This window comes from Peromyscus californicus, unplaced genomic scaffold (genome assembly GCF_007827085.1).
Source record: "Peromyscus californicus insignis strain IS unplaced genomic scaffold, ASM782708v3 Scaffold_11__1_contigs__length_118956290, whole genome shotgun sequence".
NCBI lineage: Eukaryota > Metazoa > Chordata > Mammalia > Rodentia > Cricetidae > Peromyscus > Peromyscus californicus.
The window spans coordinates 26598101-26614232 of NW_026294402.1; the positions used below are offsets into that span (position 1 = coordinate 26598101).

Here is a 16132-nt window from a genome sequence, read left to right on the forward strand (position 1 = left end):
TGTGCCACCCACTGCACCAGGGTGGGCATACTACCACTACCAACCATCAGTGGACACACAGGGAGCACAGGACACCAAAAGCTGAGCTCACAACTGCCAGCAGGACACAAAGCCTTGGTCTAGAAAGCACAAAGATGGGGAACGACTGACAGCAGACACCTGAGTCGGCATAAACATGACAGATGCAGTCACAAGGACGGCAGGAGACAGAAGGCGGGACAGGATGGCACTGCTGTGCAGGGCCAACACAAGGCGGGACTTACTCATCGCTTTACACACAGCCATACAATAATCCTCAGACTCAAAATTGTTCCTGTTGCCGCCGCAGCCGCCATATATAAAGCGTACGCACTTTCCCTTGGAGAGGTCGAAGTACCAACGAGGCATCACAGCCCGGCAGGGCCCCGTCATCGCCTCCTGGGAGCAGACAGCTGTGTGAAAATGGTCAGAGTGTCAGCAGGGCAGAGGCAGTGCTTCAAATGCTTCACAGTGCTACAGGCCAGCCGGGGCAAGGTGGGAACCACAACTGGCCTAAAAAGTCCTGACTAGCCTCACTCACCAATCCAGGCAGACAGAATCACCTTCATGGGATGAAGACATTTAGGGAGAAAGATAATTTGACTTTTCTGGTCTTTTGCATTGAGTCTAGATTAACACCACAGGCTGATAGAAAGGATCTGCTTGGGAGCCTCCCACTTCTGATCTGTGCAGTGGTGACAGGTGCCTGCTTTGTTTGCTCTGAGAGCTCCTAGGATCAAAGGAGTCAGCGTGAGCGAAAGGCCATTTGAAGTGGTAATTCCTGCAGCAGGGACTGAAGCACTTGAAAGGATCAGTGTTTCCACTGTCACAATCTCCAAAGTAAATCGCACACTACTAGACAAGTACTTTCCTCCAGCCTAATTCTTCAGATCTTACATGGTTTCAAACACACAACCAGCAGTGATTCTATGTAATGGCTCTGGAACCATCATGGCCTTTTCTCGTTCAGTTTTATCCTACCCACTACAAATGCCTGACCAGAAGGGTCGGGTAGTCTACAGACAGGAACACACATGGGGAAAGAAAAACCAAGCAAGTCATTCCCTTCTAGAGAGCCGGTTCTTGAGCAGCACCCGAGTGGAGCAGCCCCTGGACGACAGCACATTTTAAGCAGGCTGTGGAAGAATCCTGAGAGTCGCTGCTTCTTTCTCTCTAATTAGAGCCTGTAATGCCAAATTCTGCTTTCTGGTTCCATTCTGGCTCTCCGCTGGGCCTACCCAGCTGCACCTGCTGTCAGTTCCACTACCACACTAGAGAAAACTGCCTTCCTGATGGTGCAGACGCTGCTTTGCCTTGAGACTTACCCACGGTGAGTGACGAGACCACCACAACGTCCAAGTAAAGAACCATGTGGATCTTACAGCTTTAGACTGAGTTACCTTTCACATCGTGAGCAATGTCCTTGTCTGAAATAGTGCCATCGCTGCTGGGTTCAGTTGGGCTCTCCTCATTGTAGTCGTCTCCTTTAAAAGAGTCATAGTAGTAATCACGGTCTTCCACCACTTCCCCTTCCTCCTCTTCCTCATCCTCCTCATCCGCAGCTGCTTCTGTGAAGTCTTCCAAATCTGCTTCAGTAGGAAATTCACTAGAGGCCATAAGCCAAAAAGGAAGGTTAGTAGCAATTTCTAAACACAAAGCACGATTCCCTTCCCTATTCTGAAACACAAAAATAGAGACAGGAAATAAGTTCATCTCACAGCCCTCAGGCCAGCTTTACTGGCAAAAGGGAAGTTAGTGAATACAGATTGCATTAACCTATGGAAAATAATGTGGTCCAGGGGCTGGAGATGGTTCATCGGTTCTTGTTGCTCTTGCAGAGGACCTGGGTTCAATTCCCAGCACCTACATGGAGATTCACACCATCTATCTCTACAGTCCGAGGAGATTCAGTGGCCCTCTTCAAGCTTCCAAGAGCACCAGGCACACAGTGGTGCACATACATGTGTGCAGGCAAAATACTCATACACGTAAAAAAATAAGGTAAATCTTAAAAAAATAATGTGGCTGGGTGGTGATGGTAGCACATGCTTTTTTTTTTTTTTTTTTTCCGGTTTTTCGAGACAGGGTTTCTCTGTGTAGCTTTGCGCCTTTCCTGGGACTCACTTGGTAGCCCAGGCTGGCCTCGAACTCACAGAGATCCGCCTGGCTCTGCCTCCCGAGTGCTGGGACTAAAGGCGTGCGCCACCACCGCCCGGCGGGACATGCCTTTTATCTCAGCACTTGGGAGGCAGAGGCAGTCGGAACTTGAGTTCAAGGCCAGCCTGATCTACAGAGCAAGTTCTAGGACAATCAGGGCTACCCAAAGAACCTTGTCTCAATAATAGTAATAATGATGATGATGATGATAATGATGATGATATAGTCCAAAGACAAAAGCCACAGGTTTTCATATATTCAGGTTATGACTAAAATAAGAAGCAAATGGGATGAAATTTAGCACAAGGGCACAAGGGGATGCCCACTGTCCTGGTTGTTGGGATTTTTGTTTTGTCAACCTGACATAAGCCAGCTATCTGGGAGGAGAAACCTTATTTGATAAAATGCCTCCCAGCCAGAATGCCTATAGGCAAGTCTGCAAGGCATTTTCTTGATTAATGATTGATTTGGAAGGGCCTTGTCCACTGTGGGTGGTGTCACCCTAGACAGGTGGACATGGGTACATAACGAAGCAAACTGAGCAAGCCAGTATGCAGTACTCCTTCATGGTCTTTGCTTTAATTCCTGCCTTCAGGTTCCTGACTTCCCTTCATGAAGGACTGAGAAGCTGTACAGTGAAATAAAGCCTTTCTTCACCAAGCTGGTTTTGGTTAGTGTTTTATCACAGCAACAGAAATCCAACTAAGACACTAACCTTATCTTATCCAGCAATGAGGGACCAACAGCCACTTTTACAGAAGGGCAAAAAAACAGGCCAGTCATGGTGTCACAGAACTTTAATCCTAGAACTCTGGAGGCAGAGGCAGGCAGATCTCCAGCTCAAGGCCAGCCTGGTCTGTGTAAGGAATTCAAGGCCAGCTAGGGCTACATAGACCCCCCCCCCCCCACCTCACAAACATACACTTACCCTCACCCCCTATTGGGAGGCCCTGACAGTCAGAGGTTGCAGTCTACCGTGGCCTGGCAGCTCTCTCTGAGCTCAGCAACATGGAAGACCACCCTTCTCCCCCGATGGGGGCTTTCCATTCTCTATCCGAATTATTTGGAGAATGTCTATAGGCCTGGATGCCCGACTTATCTCTAGTGTGACCCTTGACACAGTTCCCTGCGGAAGCTTTCCCCTTGCTGCCCATGGTAATTAGACATTGCACTAGGAGCTTTAGACAGGACCGTGCTTCCACATAGGATAACTCAGACATTGCACTAGGAGCTTTAGACAGGACCGTGCTGTTTAATGCACATTAGATGATGCCCCTGCCACTGTCCCCATCCTTTATATCTCCCTTCACTCTGGAATACAGCTGCACTGTCTCCAGGAAGGCTATTTCCACTGTGCTCACAGGCCGTACACAAAGCTCTCTGTCGCCACTTCTGCCCCTTTGTCCCCTTGGACTGGTGGCCAACAGACCGTGAGGAAAAAGGGGACCCCATAGCCCCCAATCAAACAAAATCAGGAAAAACGAGTTCAACACTCTAAACAACAGTTTACCTTTTATCAAGATCATAGTCTTCCTCTTCCTCCTCCTCCTCCTCTTCCTCCTCTTCTTTGGACATAGTAGAGTCAGAGTCAACAATCTTTGTCTGAGGGCAGCACACATACTCGGTACCGTGGAACTGGTCTACCCCACAGGGTAGCAGCATGCCGTAGCTATATAAGGTCATCCCCTCAGTCAGACACGCCTACAAGAAACCCACAGACCGTATCAGGATATTTCCATAAGCTCCCTGGATCCCTAGCTTCACCTAAAAGAAACTCTCATCAAAACACTAGGTGGTAATGCATTCTCTTCTGGACACAGTAACTGTTTTATAAAGAAGTTATCATGCTATTATTTTAAGGAAACTTTTTACTTAATGTATAACCTCATGTGAGCCAAAAACTGAAAGACCAAACTTAAGATGGAAGGAACAATTTAAAGTTTCAGGAATTAACAACAGTTAAATCTGTCCAATGCCATTACTCCTGGGATAGCCACTACTTGAGAATCTGACCAAAGACAAAATGACTGGAGGACAATCAGAGCAAGAAAGGGTACCTCCTTACCAGAAGAAGGAAATGGCACCCAAGCTTGCCTCGCTGTGTTTGTGTGCACGCACACACCTAGGCTGTCTAGAGTTGGCTAGTTCTGCACTGGCCTTAGAGGCCAGGATGCCTTCCTGGGAGCCCTGCTGACAGCACACATTATCAACTGTCTTTTAACACCCCCCATCCCATTCTGTGGCTTGCACAAGCTAGACAACTGCTCTTTAACTAAGCTATATCATGGCCCAAATGAAGGAGGAAATACCACTAAAGTATTTGTTCCTTGTTTGGCAGTGTGAGGAATAAGTGAAACCCAAGGCTTCAAACATGCTACATAAGAGCTCTGCTACCAGTTTATCTCCTTGGCTCACTGACAGTTTAAACTCTAGGAACAGGCTTGCTCATGCTGTACCTCTGCACAAAAACATCTATTCTTCTCCTAAGTGTTTTTTTAAATTATTTTTACTTATGTGTTTGTCCCATATATGCAGGTGATTGTGGAGCCTAGATAAGGCCATCAGATCCCAGGGACCTGGTGTTACAGGTGGTTGTGAGTCACTTGATGTGGATGCTGGGAACCAAACCCAGGAGGGCAGGAAGCACTTATACCCACTGAGCCTTGTTCTAGGTATTTTAATTTAACACAGAAATACCCAGATGTGGCAGTATATCCCATTCTGAATTCCAGTATGAGGGGGGCTAAGGTTGAAGGATTATGATGAGTTCCAAGTCAGCCTGAGCTATATTTATCCAGTACCAGGCCAGCAGGAGCTACATAGCAAGAATCTGTTTTAAAAAAAGACAAAAGTAACTGAAAAACATGATATGGGTGAACAGAAAAGCTATCTCTTCTGAGGAATGGCAACTGCCTGTTCCACATGTGTTCTTACCTCCTTGACTACGGTGTGCCAACGCTGGTGCTTCTCACACACCTCCATCCGCTCTTGGTGGAAAAACTGGCAGTTTTCTGGAACCAGCAGAACATCACTAACAAACTCACCCACTGGGGGGAAAAAAGCCTTTGTCAGAAGCAAATCTGGTTGTGATTCAGGGCACAAACAGTCTTCAGTGCAGATCTTCCTAATAAGGTGTGCACAGCCAGGCATATATAAACACATGTGGGTACCAGAAGAACTCCCCATCACACCAGGGACTCCGCCAGTAACATTTCCGGGCTACAATCCTGTGCAGGAACTACAGTAATACCTTTCAGGGGAGATTTAAGCAGGACTGTCCTCCACGATCACCCCAAGTACACATATAACTACTTAGAACAAGTGATGCAGGTAAAATTTGAAGTGAGTGATTAATCACCAAAGAGAAAGGAACCTTTACAATGGGAAACTGCCAAAACCTGGTCACCAAGATAATGTTCCAATTATAGGCAAGCTGACATCTTGTCCTAAGAGTATATCAGTATCACCTACAGTATTTCTGCCAAAATTAATGGAATGTAATCCTAAAAAAACAAATCCAAATTCAGAGATATTCTACATTTCAAAGGGTTTTTAGAAATCTGTAATATATGTTGTTACTGAGTATGTGCATATGCACAGGTATGTAGGGAACCCCCTGGAACTAGAGTTACAGGCAGTTTTGAGTTGGGTACTGGGAACCAAACTCTGGTCTTCTACCAAAAGCAAGTGTTCTTAACTGCTGAGTGAACCATCTCTCCAGCCCTTAGGAATGCTTTATTAAATGTGGTGGTTTGAATGAAAATGTCCCCCATAGGGTCATAGGGAGTGGCGCTATTAAGAGGTGTGGCCTTGCCGGGCGGTGGTAGCACCCGCCTTTAATCCCAGCACTCAGGAGGCAGAGGCAGGCGGATCTCTGTGAGTTCGAGGCCAGCCTGGGCTACCAAGTGAGTTCCAGGAAAGGCGCAAAGCTACACAGAGAAACCCTGTCTCGAAAAACCAAAAAAAAAAAAAAAAAGAGGTGTGGCCTTGTTGAAGTATGTGTAGCCTTGCTGGAGGAAGTATGTCACTGGGGGTGGTGTTTGAGGTCTCAGATGCTCAAGCCAGGCCCAGTGTCTCACTCTCTTCCTGCTGTCTGCTGATCTAGAGTAGAGCTCTCAAGTACATCTCCAGCACCATATCTGCCTGCATGCTTCCATGCTTCCCACCATGACGATAGTGGACTAAACCTCTGAACTGTGCGTCAGCCCCAATTAAATGTTTTCCTTTATAAGAGTTACCATGGGGGCTGGAGAGATGGCTCAGTGGTTAAGAGCACCAACTGCTCTTCCTGAGGTCCTGAGTTCAATTCCCAGCAACCACATGGTGGCTCACAACCACTTGTAATGAGATCTGGTGCCCTCTTCTGGCCTGCAGGGACACATGCAGGCAGAATACTGTATACATAATAAATTAATAAATCTTAAAAAAAAAAAAGTTACCATGGTTATGGTGTCTCTTCACAGCAATAGAAACCCTAACGAAGACATTATACAAATGGTCTGGACTCAAAATATATTATTGTCATTGAAGATGAGAAACTCCCCTGGCTCAAATATAATGTGTGATTCTTTTGTTAAAGGAAACTATAGCCAGGCAGTGGTAGCACATGCTTTTAATCACAGCACTGGGGAAGCAGAGGCAGGAGAATCTCTGTGAGTTTGAAGCCAGTCTTATCTACAGAACGAGTTCCAGGACAACCAGGGTTACACAGAGAAACCCTGCCTCAAAAACAAAAAACAAACAACTAAAAAAGGAAACTTAAAAAGGAGATTATTTGAACATTTAGGAAATTTCTTAAAGTGTGGTGACTGTATTATCTCATTATACAGTAGACTGCTCCTGCTTTCAAAAGCAAGCTTAAGTTATTTAGAAGTGAGCTGTTTCAATGTCCCAACTTACTTTCAAACGGTTTAGCAATCAAGAGTATATGTGGGCCAGGCAGTGGTGACCCAACCCTTTCGTCCTAGCACTCAGGAGGCAGAGGCAGGCAGATCTCTGAGTTCCAAGTCAGCCTGATCTACAAAGCTAGTTGTAGGACAGTCAAGGCTACACAGAGAAACCCTTTGAAAACACAAAACTGTATGTGGGAGGTGCTGAGGGGCTAGGAGAAGTCAGGAAAAAATTTAAAAAATCTAGGCAAAGGGTAGAGATGTTCACTGCTAATTCTTTTCTCTTTAGGTCTCAACTTTGGAGGGATGGAAGGAAGTCTGGCTTGCTTCCAGATAGTGATGGGGACTCCTGCACTGACTGTTACACAGATGGGAAAAAGATAGATGTGAAGATTAATATTATTACTAATTCAAATATTTAGATGTTTATTAATTTTCCATGAGAGAGAGAGAGAGAGAGAGAGAGAGAGAGAGAGAGAGAGAGAGAGAGAGAGAGAGAGAATGAGAAAATGAATATGTAACTGAATTACTGCCCAGAGGTTCTGATTAGGCCATGTAAGGGTGGCCTCAGTAACTTGATTTCCAGGTGATTTTGATTCATCTGTATGTTCATACAGGGTCTAAGTGGAATAAAATAAAGAGGGGCTATGTGTGCTTTCTTTGCTAGGACAAAGATCAAGTAGGAATATGGGAGAGCAAACAAGCTAGCCTAAGGTTAGGTATGGGGAGTGCAAAAAGAAAGCAAAGTGAGCCAGGCGTGGTAGGTGATGGCACACACCTTTAATCCCAGCACTCTGGAGAGAGAGGCAGGTGGATCTCTGAGTTAACATGCCAGCCTGGTTTACTACAGAGGGAATTCTGGGATAGCCAGGGCTATCAGAAACCCTGTCTCAAAAAATAAAGAAAAGAGAGCGCACGCATGGACACAGTATACTAAGAAACGATGTCTGGCTTAGCTCGGAGAAAGACTATGCAGAACCACGGCCAGTTCTGACATCATGCCTGGGTCTGTCAGTTAAGAAAAGGGGAGTCACTCATCTACTAAGTGGGCTGCGGGGGTTTGGATGAGAATGGCCCCCACAGGCTCATACAATTGAATGCTTACTCATCAGGGAGCAGCACCACTGAAAAAGATGAAGAGATGTGGCCTTGTTGGAGAACTGTCACTGGAGGTGAGCTTTGAGGTTTCAAAGGTCCAAGCTAGGCTCTTTCTTCCTGCTGCCTGTTGATCCAGCTGTAAAGCTCTCAGTTCCTCTCCAGCACCATGTCTGCCTGTGTGCTGCCATGCTTTCCACCATGATGATAAAGGACTGAACCTCTGAAACTGTTTGTTAAGCCAGCCCCAATTACATGCTTTCTTTTATAAGAATTGCTGTGGTCATGGCGTCTCTTCACAGCAAAAGAGGAGGGATGAGCCTGTGCCTTTATCCTAAGTTTCAGCAGTAAGCAGTCTCCCTGCATGGAAACAATGTTACACATGACAACTGGCTTTCACAACACTGTTAAACGCAACTGGACAGGAAAGCAGAACAGCAAGTGAAGTTAAGAGAATGCTGCTCCTTGAGGACCCTCAAGACCTAGGCAAGGAAGAACCTATATACAGTAAGAGTCAATTCACCTTAATTTATAACCTCTACCTTTTTATATATAATTGCAACATCAGAAAAAAGTGAAGTCAGCAATTTCACTACTTCATGTATATTCTATAGAAAACAAAGAAACATACATAAATGTCTATATGATAGAGTATTGTGTGTGTATCAGGCTTAACAGAATTCCTTTAATCTACTTATGTAACATCTTGGATAAACTCCCAAATGATGTCAAATATACCCTGGTAGTGGTCACTGTTAGAATTCTGCCCTTACTCCAGTTGCTTGACTGTACATGTGCAGTTCAGGAGTTGAGCAGAGGGTCTTGTGTCTTAGGTCATCAGTGTGCGATGGTGATCACGTAGGCGTGGTGACGCAGATCCCACCCTCTCTCTGTTCTGCTCTCTCTCCCCCACCATCTTTCCCTCTCACCGCATGTGCTCCTTTCCCAGGCCTGGTTCTCCTCCCCACCCCTCTTCCTCCTAGTAAAGCTCTAAAACTAATACTGGGTTCTGTTGTGACCGCGACCTTTCCACACGGTAACCAGCGCCGCCACCAGCGCCGCCACCAGTGCCGTTTATCATTCATTTCAGTTACCTGCCAGGGAGGGAGTAAAGCAAAGCAAGGGCTGAACTTTCCAACATTCTCATCCATGGGGGCGGGGCAGAGAACGCAGGGCAAAACATTAAAGAACTGTTTTTAAACAGGGCGGCAAGTCCACGAATATCATTTTAACTTTTCAGGATGCTTGAAATATTTCAACATTAAAATTTAAAATAAAATTCTTGTAAATACCAAGTCTTAAAATAAATAAATGGCATTATAAATTAAACACCATCACTTTTTAGCTATTGAATAAATGAATCAATCTTTAAGAAAGAACAGAATAAAGTTAAATTTGAAAATACACTGAACTCCTATTTTGAGTCTGAGGGTTGAGACAGGGCCTCACTGTGTAGCCCTGGCTGGCCTAGAACTAACTATGTAAATCAGGCTGGCCTCAAATTCATAGCAATCTATCTTACTATGCCTTCTGAATGCTGGGATCAAAGGTATGGGACCTACTATAAACTAAGCTCTTAAAAAGAAAAAGAAAACAAAAAACTAAGTGATTCCAATTTAAAAATTTTACCCTAAGCCGGGCGGTGGTGGCGCACGCCTTTAATCCCAGCACTCAGGAGGCAGAGCCAGGCGGATCTCTGTGAGTTCGAGGCCAGCCTGGGCTACCAAGTGAGTCCCAGGAAAGGCGCAAAGCTACACAGAGAAACCCTGTCTCGAAAAATCAAAAAAAAAAAAAAAAATTTTACCCTAAGGAAGTAATAAAACAAATGAACAAAGATATCTGTTTCAGTGTTATTAATATAAAAACAGTCACCAAGAAGAAATTAAATGATGGTATCTATACATGATAGAATACTATCATAAGCAATACAGTTGTATTTAATATTGATTTTCTACCATGATAAACTTTCAAAATTAATAAGCAAATGCTAGTTGGGGCAGCATATATCATGAGTCCTAGCACTGGTGTGTGTGGGGGGTGAGTGGGTTGCTGGCCAGGGCCACACAGTGAGACTTGTCTCAACAAAACAAAACAGTATCATTAAACAAAAGCAAAGAACCTATTCTGCATCCCTACTCCCTTCAAGTTGGTTAACTTAAGGCCAGGCTGTCTCGGGCAATGACAAATGTAACTCTAAAAGTAGCCCAAGCTCGATTTTTAAAGAGCCTAGGCAATCTTATCTCGTTTAGGAAAAAAGAGTTAAGCATATACATGTGAACCTGAAGGAAACTTCGCATTTATATAACAAAATGTTCATCATGGCTAACTGAATCCAGAAACTGGAATTGACCATTTTTACTTCCTACCCCATTGCAAACTCCTTTTTATTAAAAAACTAACTTTCCAAACAGCGAACTTCGAGGAAATGCATCTGAACTTCACCACCAGCTCTATCCCCTCACTGCTCCACTTTGCTTTTTTACAGTAATTTGCTAGAAGACTCTATGGGGAAAACTTACCTAAGCAGATCATTGTTAAGTTTTATAAACACGAAAATTCTGTCTCACTTTAAAAGTTTGTATCTAGCTTTGTAACAGTCCTCAATTTAACCACTTTTAGTATAATATAGTGGCCATATATTTCCTAAATCATTGTACAAACACAGAAATAAACTGTTTGGGATGTCCAACAAAGAGTCATACACAAAATCTACCCTGATAAGCTGCAGTTCTGAGTTGCTTCCAACTCAGCTTTCCTTTTTTATCATTTCATTCAGCCCAGTCAGGAAAAACTATGGCAGGCTTCCAGGTTTTCCAAGACGCTGAAATTCCTTTTAGAATAACAAGGGCTGTTTACCACTTGGGTAAGACCCCAACACCACTACACATGTAAATAAATCTACTGCAGAAGTACTGCTAGCTGCAAGGAAGAACCATTTATGGGGCTCGGCAGGCTATAGCAGAAAGATAGCATAGTCAAGTCTGGCTGGTAAACCCCTGGCAGACATCTCTGAGGTCAGCAGGGCTCTATGGAATCAACTCCAGATTCCCACTGCAGAAACACTAACCTTGCACAAGGATCCATTCTGGCACCAGGGAGAACATCTGGGGGCTATGGTAAATTCAAAGGCTAAAAGACTTGAAAAGGAACACCTATAATGATGCACAAGCCATAGAAGGTCAGATATGACTACACTCATCCCTCAAACACCTGAAGTTTTACTTTTTCATGCAATTCTGCCTCACTTGGGTCTCTCTATGATGTTTTATAGTTAAACAGAAGGTTCATTTTGAGGCAGGAAAAGATTGAACTGTGCCTTCTGATTAAACATACCACATATCATCTAAACAAGTCACACTGGTTGACAGCATGGATGCGAGATGCAGTGAACAGACACCTACTGATAGTGCAACACTGGACCTGATGCAATCCTGCTAGCAGCTCACTTTCAATTTGTGATCAAGACACTGCCCTTGGCACTGGAGATCTAACTCACTTGGTAGAATGCTTGTTCAGCATGCAAGAAGCCCTAGGTTCAGTCTCTAATACTGCCCCCCCAAAAAAACCAAAACCAAACAAACCAAAAAAAACCAAACAAACCCCAAAACTCAGGTATGTGGCATGTGCCCCTAATAACCAGCACAAAGGAGCTGGAGACAAAGGATTATAAGTTCAAGGTCATCCTTGGTTACATACAAGTTTGAGGCCAGCCTGGGCTGTATACACCCTCTAACAAAACAAAAACAAAGGAAGAAAACTAATTCTTTTCTTTAACCTAGCAAAAACAGTAAGAAGCAAACATCACTCACAGCAGACAGGCACAGCAGCCCCTCCCTATGCTGCTTAGGGCACTGTGTGGACAGACCCAAACACACATTCAACTTTCAAATCCACGAAATGGCCACAACAAAACAAAATGGAGAGGGAGGGGCCTGGAGAGATGACAGAGTCTTTGAAGAGACTCAGCTCTTCCAGAGGACTCAGGTTCAATTCTCAGCACCCACTCAGTGGCTCACAACTGTCTATAACTCCATTTCCAGGGAATCTGATGTCCTCTTTTGGCCTCTGAAGGAGGAACCAGCCACAAAGGTGGTGTGCACACATATGCGCGCGCGCGCGCGCACACACACACACACACACACACACACACACACACACACACACACACACAAACATACATGCAGGCAGGGCATCCATACACATAAAACAGAAAAAAGAAGACAGAGGTGAGTTGGAGAGATGGTCAAGAGTGTCTATCGCTCTTACAGAAGACCTGAGTTCAGTTCCCAGCTTCCAAATCTGGTGGCTCACAATCACATCCATCTCTAGCTCTAGAGGGAATCAATGCCTCTGCTTCCAAGGGCACCTACATTCATGTGTACATTACTCCCATACCTAATTAAAAGTTAAATCTTAAAAAAAAAAAAAAAAAAGAGGTAAGAACTCCAGGACATCCAGACCAATTAACAGAACAAACCCAAGCTTTAAAGGTAAGCAGTTAGGCCCAATAGCAGCTCACTATCAGGGCCTACCGCCTTAGCACATGCTGTGCACTGTACAACTAACCGCCACAATGCACTCAGACTGAACGCTGCCACTTTCATTTCATCTCAGATGATGCTCATGGGACTGACTTTTTAATCACAGAAACCATGAGAAACAGTGTTAGGAAGAGAGGAGGTTGTTCAAAGACTCAAGAATGATCAAACTAAGCTGAGCGTAGTGACACATGTGTTTAATCCCAGAACTTGGGAATTAATTAATTAATCTCTGAATTCTAGGTCAACCTGGTCTACACAGAGTTCCAAGACAGCAAGGGCTATACGGCTCAAAAAAAAAAAAAAAAAAAAAAAAAAAAAATGCTGAAACTGGAAACACACAACATCAAGTGTTTCAGTTAACGTTTGAGAATTTTACAGACAGATTTCTCGGAGCCAAATGAAGGAACACCGTCTTAAAGTACATCATACAAAGATTTTAGCACACTCCACATTACACTGCAAGACGTTCAGATTGAAAGGAGATGGCTAAGCATACACAATGTCCTTCCTTCCACTAGCGAGTGCTATACAGCAACCTAAAGCTGCTGCAGACTCTGTGCAGTTCTTGGTCTAGTTCTTCCTCTGACTTGGCCATTCTTTCTCACTACATGTAAGTCTAATAAAAAGCAACCTACTCATTTTGCTGATGTCTGTACTTAAGGGGAAGTTTTAATGAAGTGAGGGAGAAAAATCTATTTTTGCTTTTTGTTTGTTTGTTTTTCAAGACAGAGTTTCTCTATGTAGCCCTGGTTGTCCTGGAATTCACTATGTAGACGAGGCTAGCCTCAAAGGAATGCACCACCACCACATGGCTGAGAGGAATAAACTTTGCAGATGGCTCAAATTAGATCTAAAGAACTCCTCAGGTGTCAGAGTTAGTCTCCCTTCCCTGTGTTAATACTATTTTGGACCAACTACAAGTGTTCTACACTTATGAGCATCTGTGACCCAATCTGTTCTTGAATCTCGCAGACTAGTTATTCACATAGGTCAGGCAAGAAAAGGCTAAGACGACTACATTCACTAAGTAACAACCCTGTTTCTGAGGAACACACTGTCAAGCTGGCACTAAATGTTAGCACCAGCAAAAACGTGGCAACACTTGGGTAAAGCCCCAGCACTTCAGAATGGCAGGTCCACACAGCATCTGGCCCTGGCACCTAGCCACATGCCATGAGTCATTTTCCTTTCCCGAGAACTACCACTAATCTGACTAACAGCCAATTTGAACAGGATGAACTGTAGGGAACAGTTTTCCTTGGCTGCTTTCTTTAGTGCTGTTCTCAACTATCTTTCTTAGCATTGATTTCAAATGGTTAATGTTAAGGGTCAATCTGCTTGCTTTGCAGGTAATGCTTCTCTTTGGTGTCCTGGAAAAGGCTTATCCTCCAGAGACAAGAGGTTCACAATGGGAGAGGCAGAAAATTCAGAGAAGTCTACCAACAACACAACGAGGCACCAAGTACACATAGGAGAAATTCCTCCAGTAACTTTATTTTAACAGATGTAGAGCTACTTTACTGGGAGCCGAGAATAAAGCTTACAGGATGGGGAGGAACACTTCTAAAAGGCAACCAAAGACACTACTCACCAAGACACTTGAACGGAATGACGATGTGACTCTTGCACTGTTTTCTGTCCCTTCGGCACCAGCCATCAATACTGACTGGCTGGTTTGCTTCCATCACATTTGTGATCTGCAGCTCTGGATAGATCTGTTGAAGAACAACAACAACAATTGGTGGCGCACGCCTTTAGCCCCAGCACTCAGGAGGCAGAGCCAGGCAGAGCTCTGCAAGTTCGAGGCCAGCCTGGTCGACAGAGCGAGATCCAGGAAAGGCGCAAAGCTACATAGAGAAACCCTGTCTCGAAAAACCAACCAACCAACCAACCAACCAACAAAAAAACTACACTATTCTACGTTCTAACAACAAAAATAAAAAATACTCAACTATTAGTTTTCCTTTGTTGCTGTTTATTTATAACAGATATTATTCAATTTCCTCTAGTCAAAAGTTTTTTTTTGAGACAATGCCATCATCCTTAGCCAATTGGAGAACAGAATCATCTGACTTGCGTATTTTCTAACAGCATAACTTTTAAACTGATCATTGAACCTGCCTGTGACTTGTCAATCTTAGCCACATTTATCTGGATGGACATGGGGTCCCTTGGCACCAATGATGTGGTTGCTCCTGAGCATTTCCACAGCATGTACAGGTCCACAAACTTGCCAGCATTGTTCTGCATGTGGAGGCAGCATCTGCTCCCTCCAGTTCCAGTGAGAGCAGAAGGACAAAGGCTAGCTTTCTTTTGATATCTTGTATTTCTGACTCCTCCCATGGACTGCATTTAAAAAGGGAATCTGAACTGGGCAGTGGTGGTGCACGCCTTTAATTCCAGCACTAGAGAGGCAGAGGCAGGCGAATCTCTATGAGTTCGAGGGCAGCCTGATCTACAAAGTAAGTTCCGGGACAGGCTCCAAAATCTCCACAGAGAAACCCTGCCTCAAAAAAAAAAAAGGGGGGGGGGGGAAATCTGTATGTAAGGCAAACGCAGCAGGATTTCAACCCAAACAAATCTGACTGGGTATCAAGCTCACACACAGGATGTGTGTACACTCCTGAGCTCTTGAAGTGAAACATAGAGGCAAGCCTATAAAGTACCTGCTAATGGAATTAAAACCATACTTCACCCCTGGTCCTACATGTGAGGCTTCATAAGAAGTTAAACTCTCATTTTTTTGTTACTGAAGCAAAGGGTTAAGTTGACTCATAGCTAGAGGATCCCTCACAACACTGGCAGCTTTCTATGAACAAGCAAAAAACCACAAATATACACGTGACACTTTGCTCTCTATCTTCCTAAAACAGAACTAGGTACCTACCAACCTTCTGCAAAGAACTGAGCTCACAACACAAATAAGCAAAACCTCAGCAATATCTAAATTCGGAAACGAAAGGGGCTGGAGCTCCAGTTCTTGGTACTTTGGTCTTGGGCAGGGGAGCACATGCAACCCTGACCCAGAAAAAGCAGCGGTGCTAACTTTCTGGCAACACTCTTACCTCCTGGCAGTACTGAAGAACTTCTTCCTTTGTTCCAAGGCAGCTCTTGGTACCTGTTGGGTCAGGCTCCCATTTCCCAGTCTGAATGTTCACATGCATGTTCAGCTTTCCACAAAACATCGCAATCTGAGGCTCAGCAACAGCAAAGCCCGTCCCAGCATTGGCTGCAAGAGCCTATCAAAAGACAAACCAGAGGTTTCCGGTTTAGTCAAAAGGTATGCAGACAGGCAGGCACAGCCACTTCACAGTGAATACAGGATCAACATCTCACAGCTAAACTACTCAGTACAGTTCTGTTTGTTATGCTTCAAGATCTGAAAGCTGAAAAAGAACCGAAGGGTGGATGGAAGCTGCTGAAGTATGAATC

The 16132-nt window shown here is 44.4% G+C and overlaps 1 protein-coding gene and 1 pseudogene across 4 annotated transcripts in view; both read right to left on the bottom strand.

The window, feature by feature from the left end:
- The window catches only part of Aplp2 (amyloid beta precursor like protein 2), a 71762-nt gene that overhangs the window by 20619 nt on the left and 35011 nt on the right, over nt 1-16132 (bottom strand). For 2 of the 4 annotated variants that reach the window (XM_052755732.1, XM_052755721.1), the window contains exons 2-7: nt 15766-15939; nt 14292-14415; nt 5110-5222; nt 3686-3876; nt 1419-1624; nt 264-431 (exon numbers count right to left, since the gene is read on the bottom strand). In XM_052755732.1, coding sequence (XP_052611692.1) covers nt 264-431; nt 1419-1624; nt 3686-3876; nt 5110-5222; nt 14292-14415; nt 15766-15939 — 976 coding nt within the window. The remainder of the gene's footprint in view (nt 1-263; nt 432-1418; nt 1625-3685; nt 3877-5109; nt 5223-14291; nt 14416-15765; nt 15940-16132) is intronic. The other 2 variants (XM_052755748.1, XM_052755743.1) reach the window with 1 other exon arrangement.
- Nucleotides 14710-15138, bottom strand: LOC128121260 (40S ribosomal protein S21-like; annotated as a pseudogene).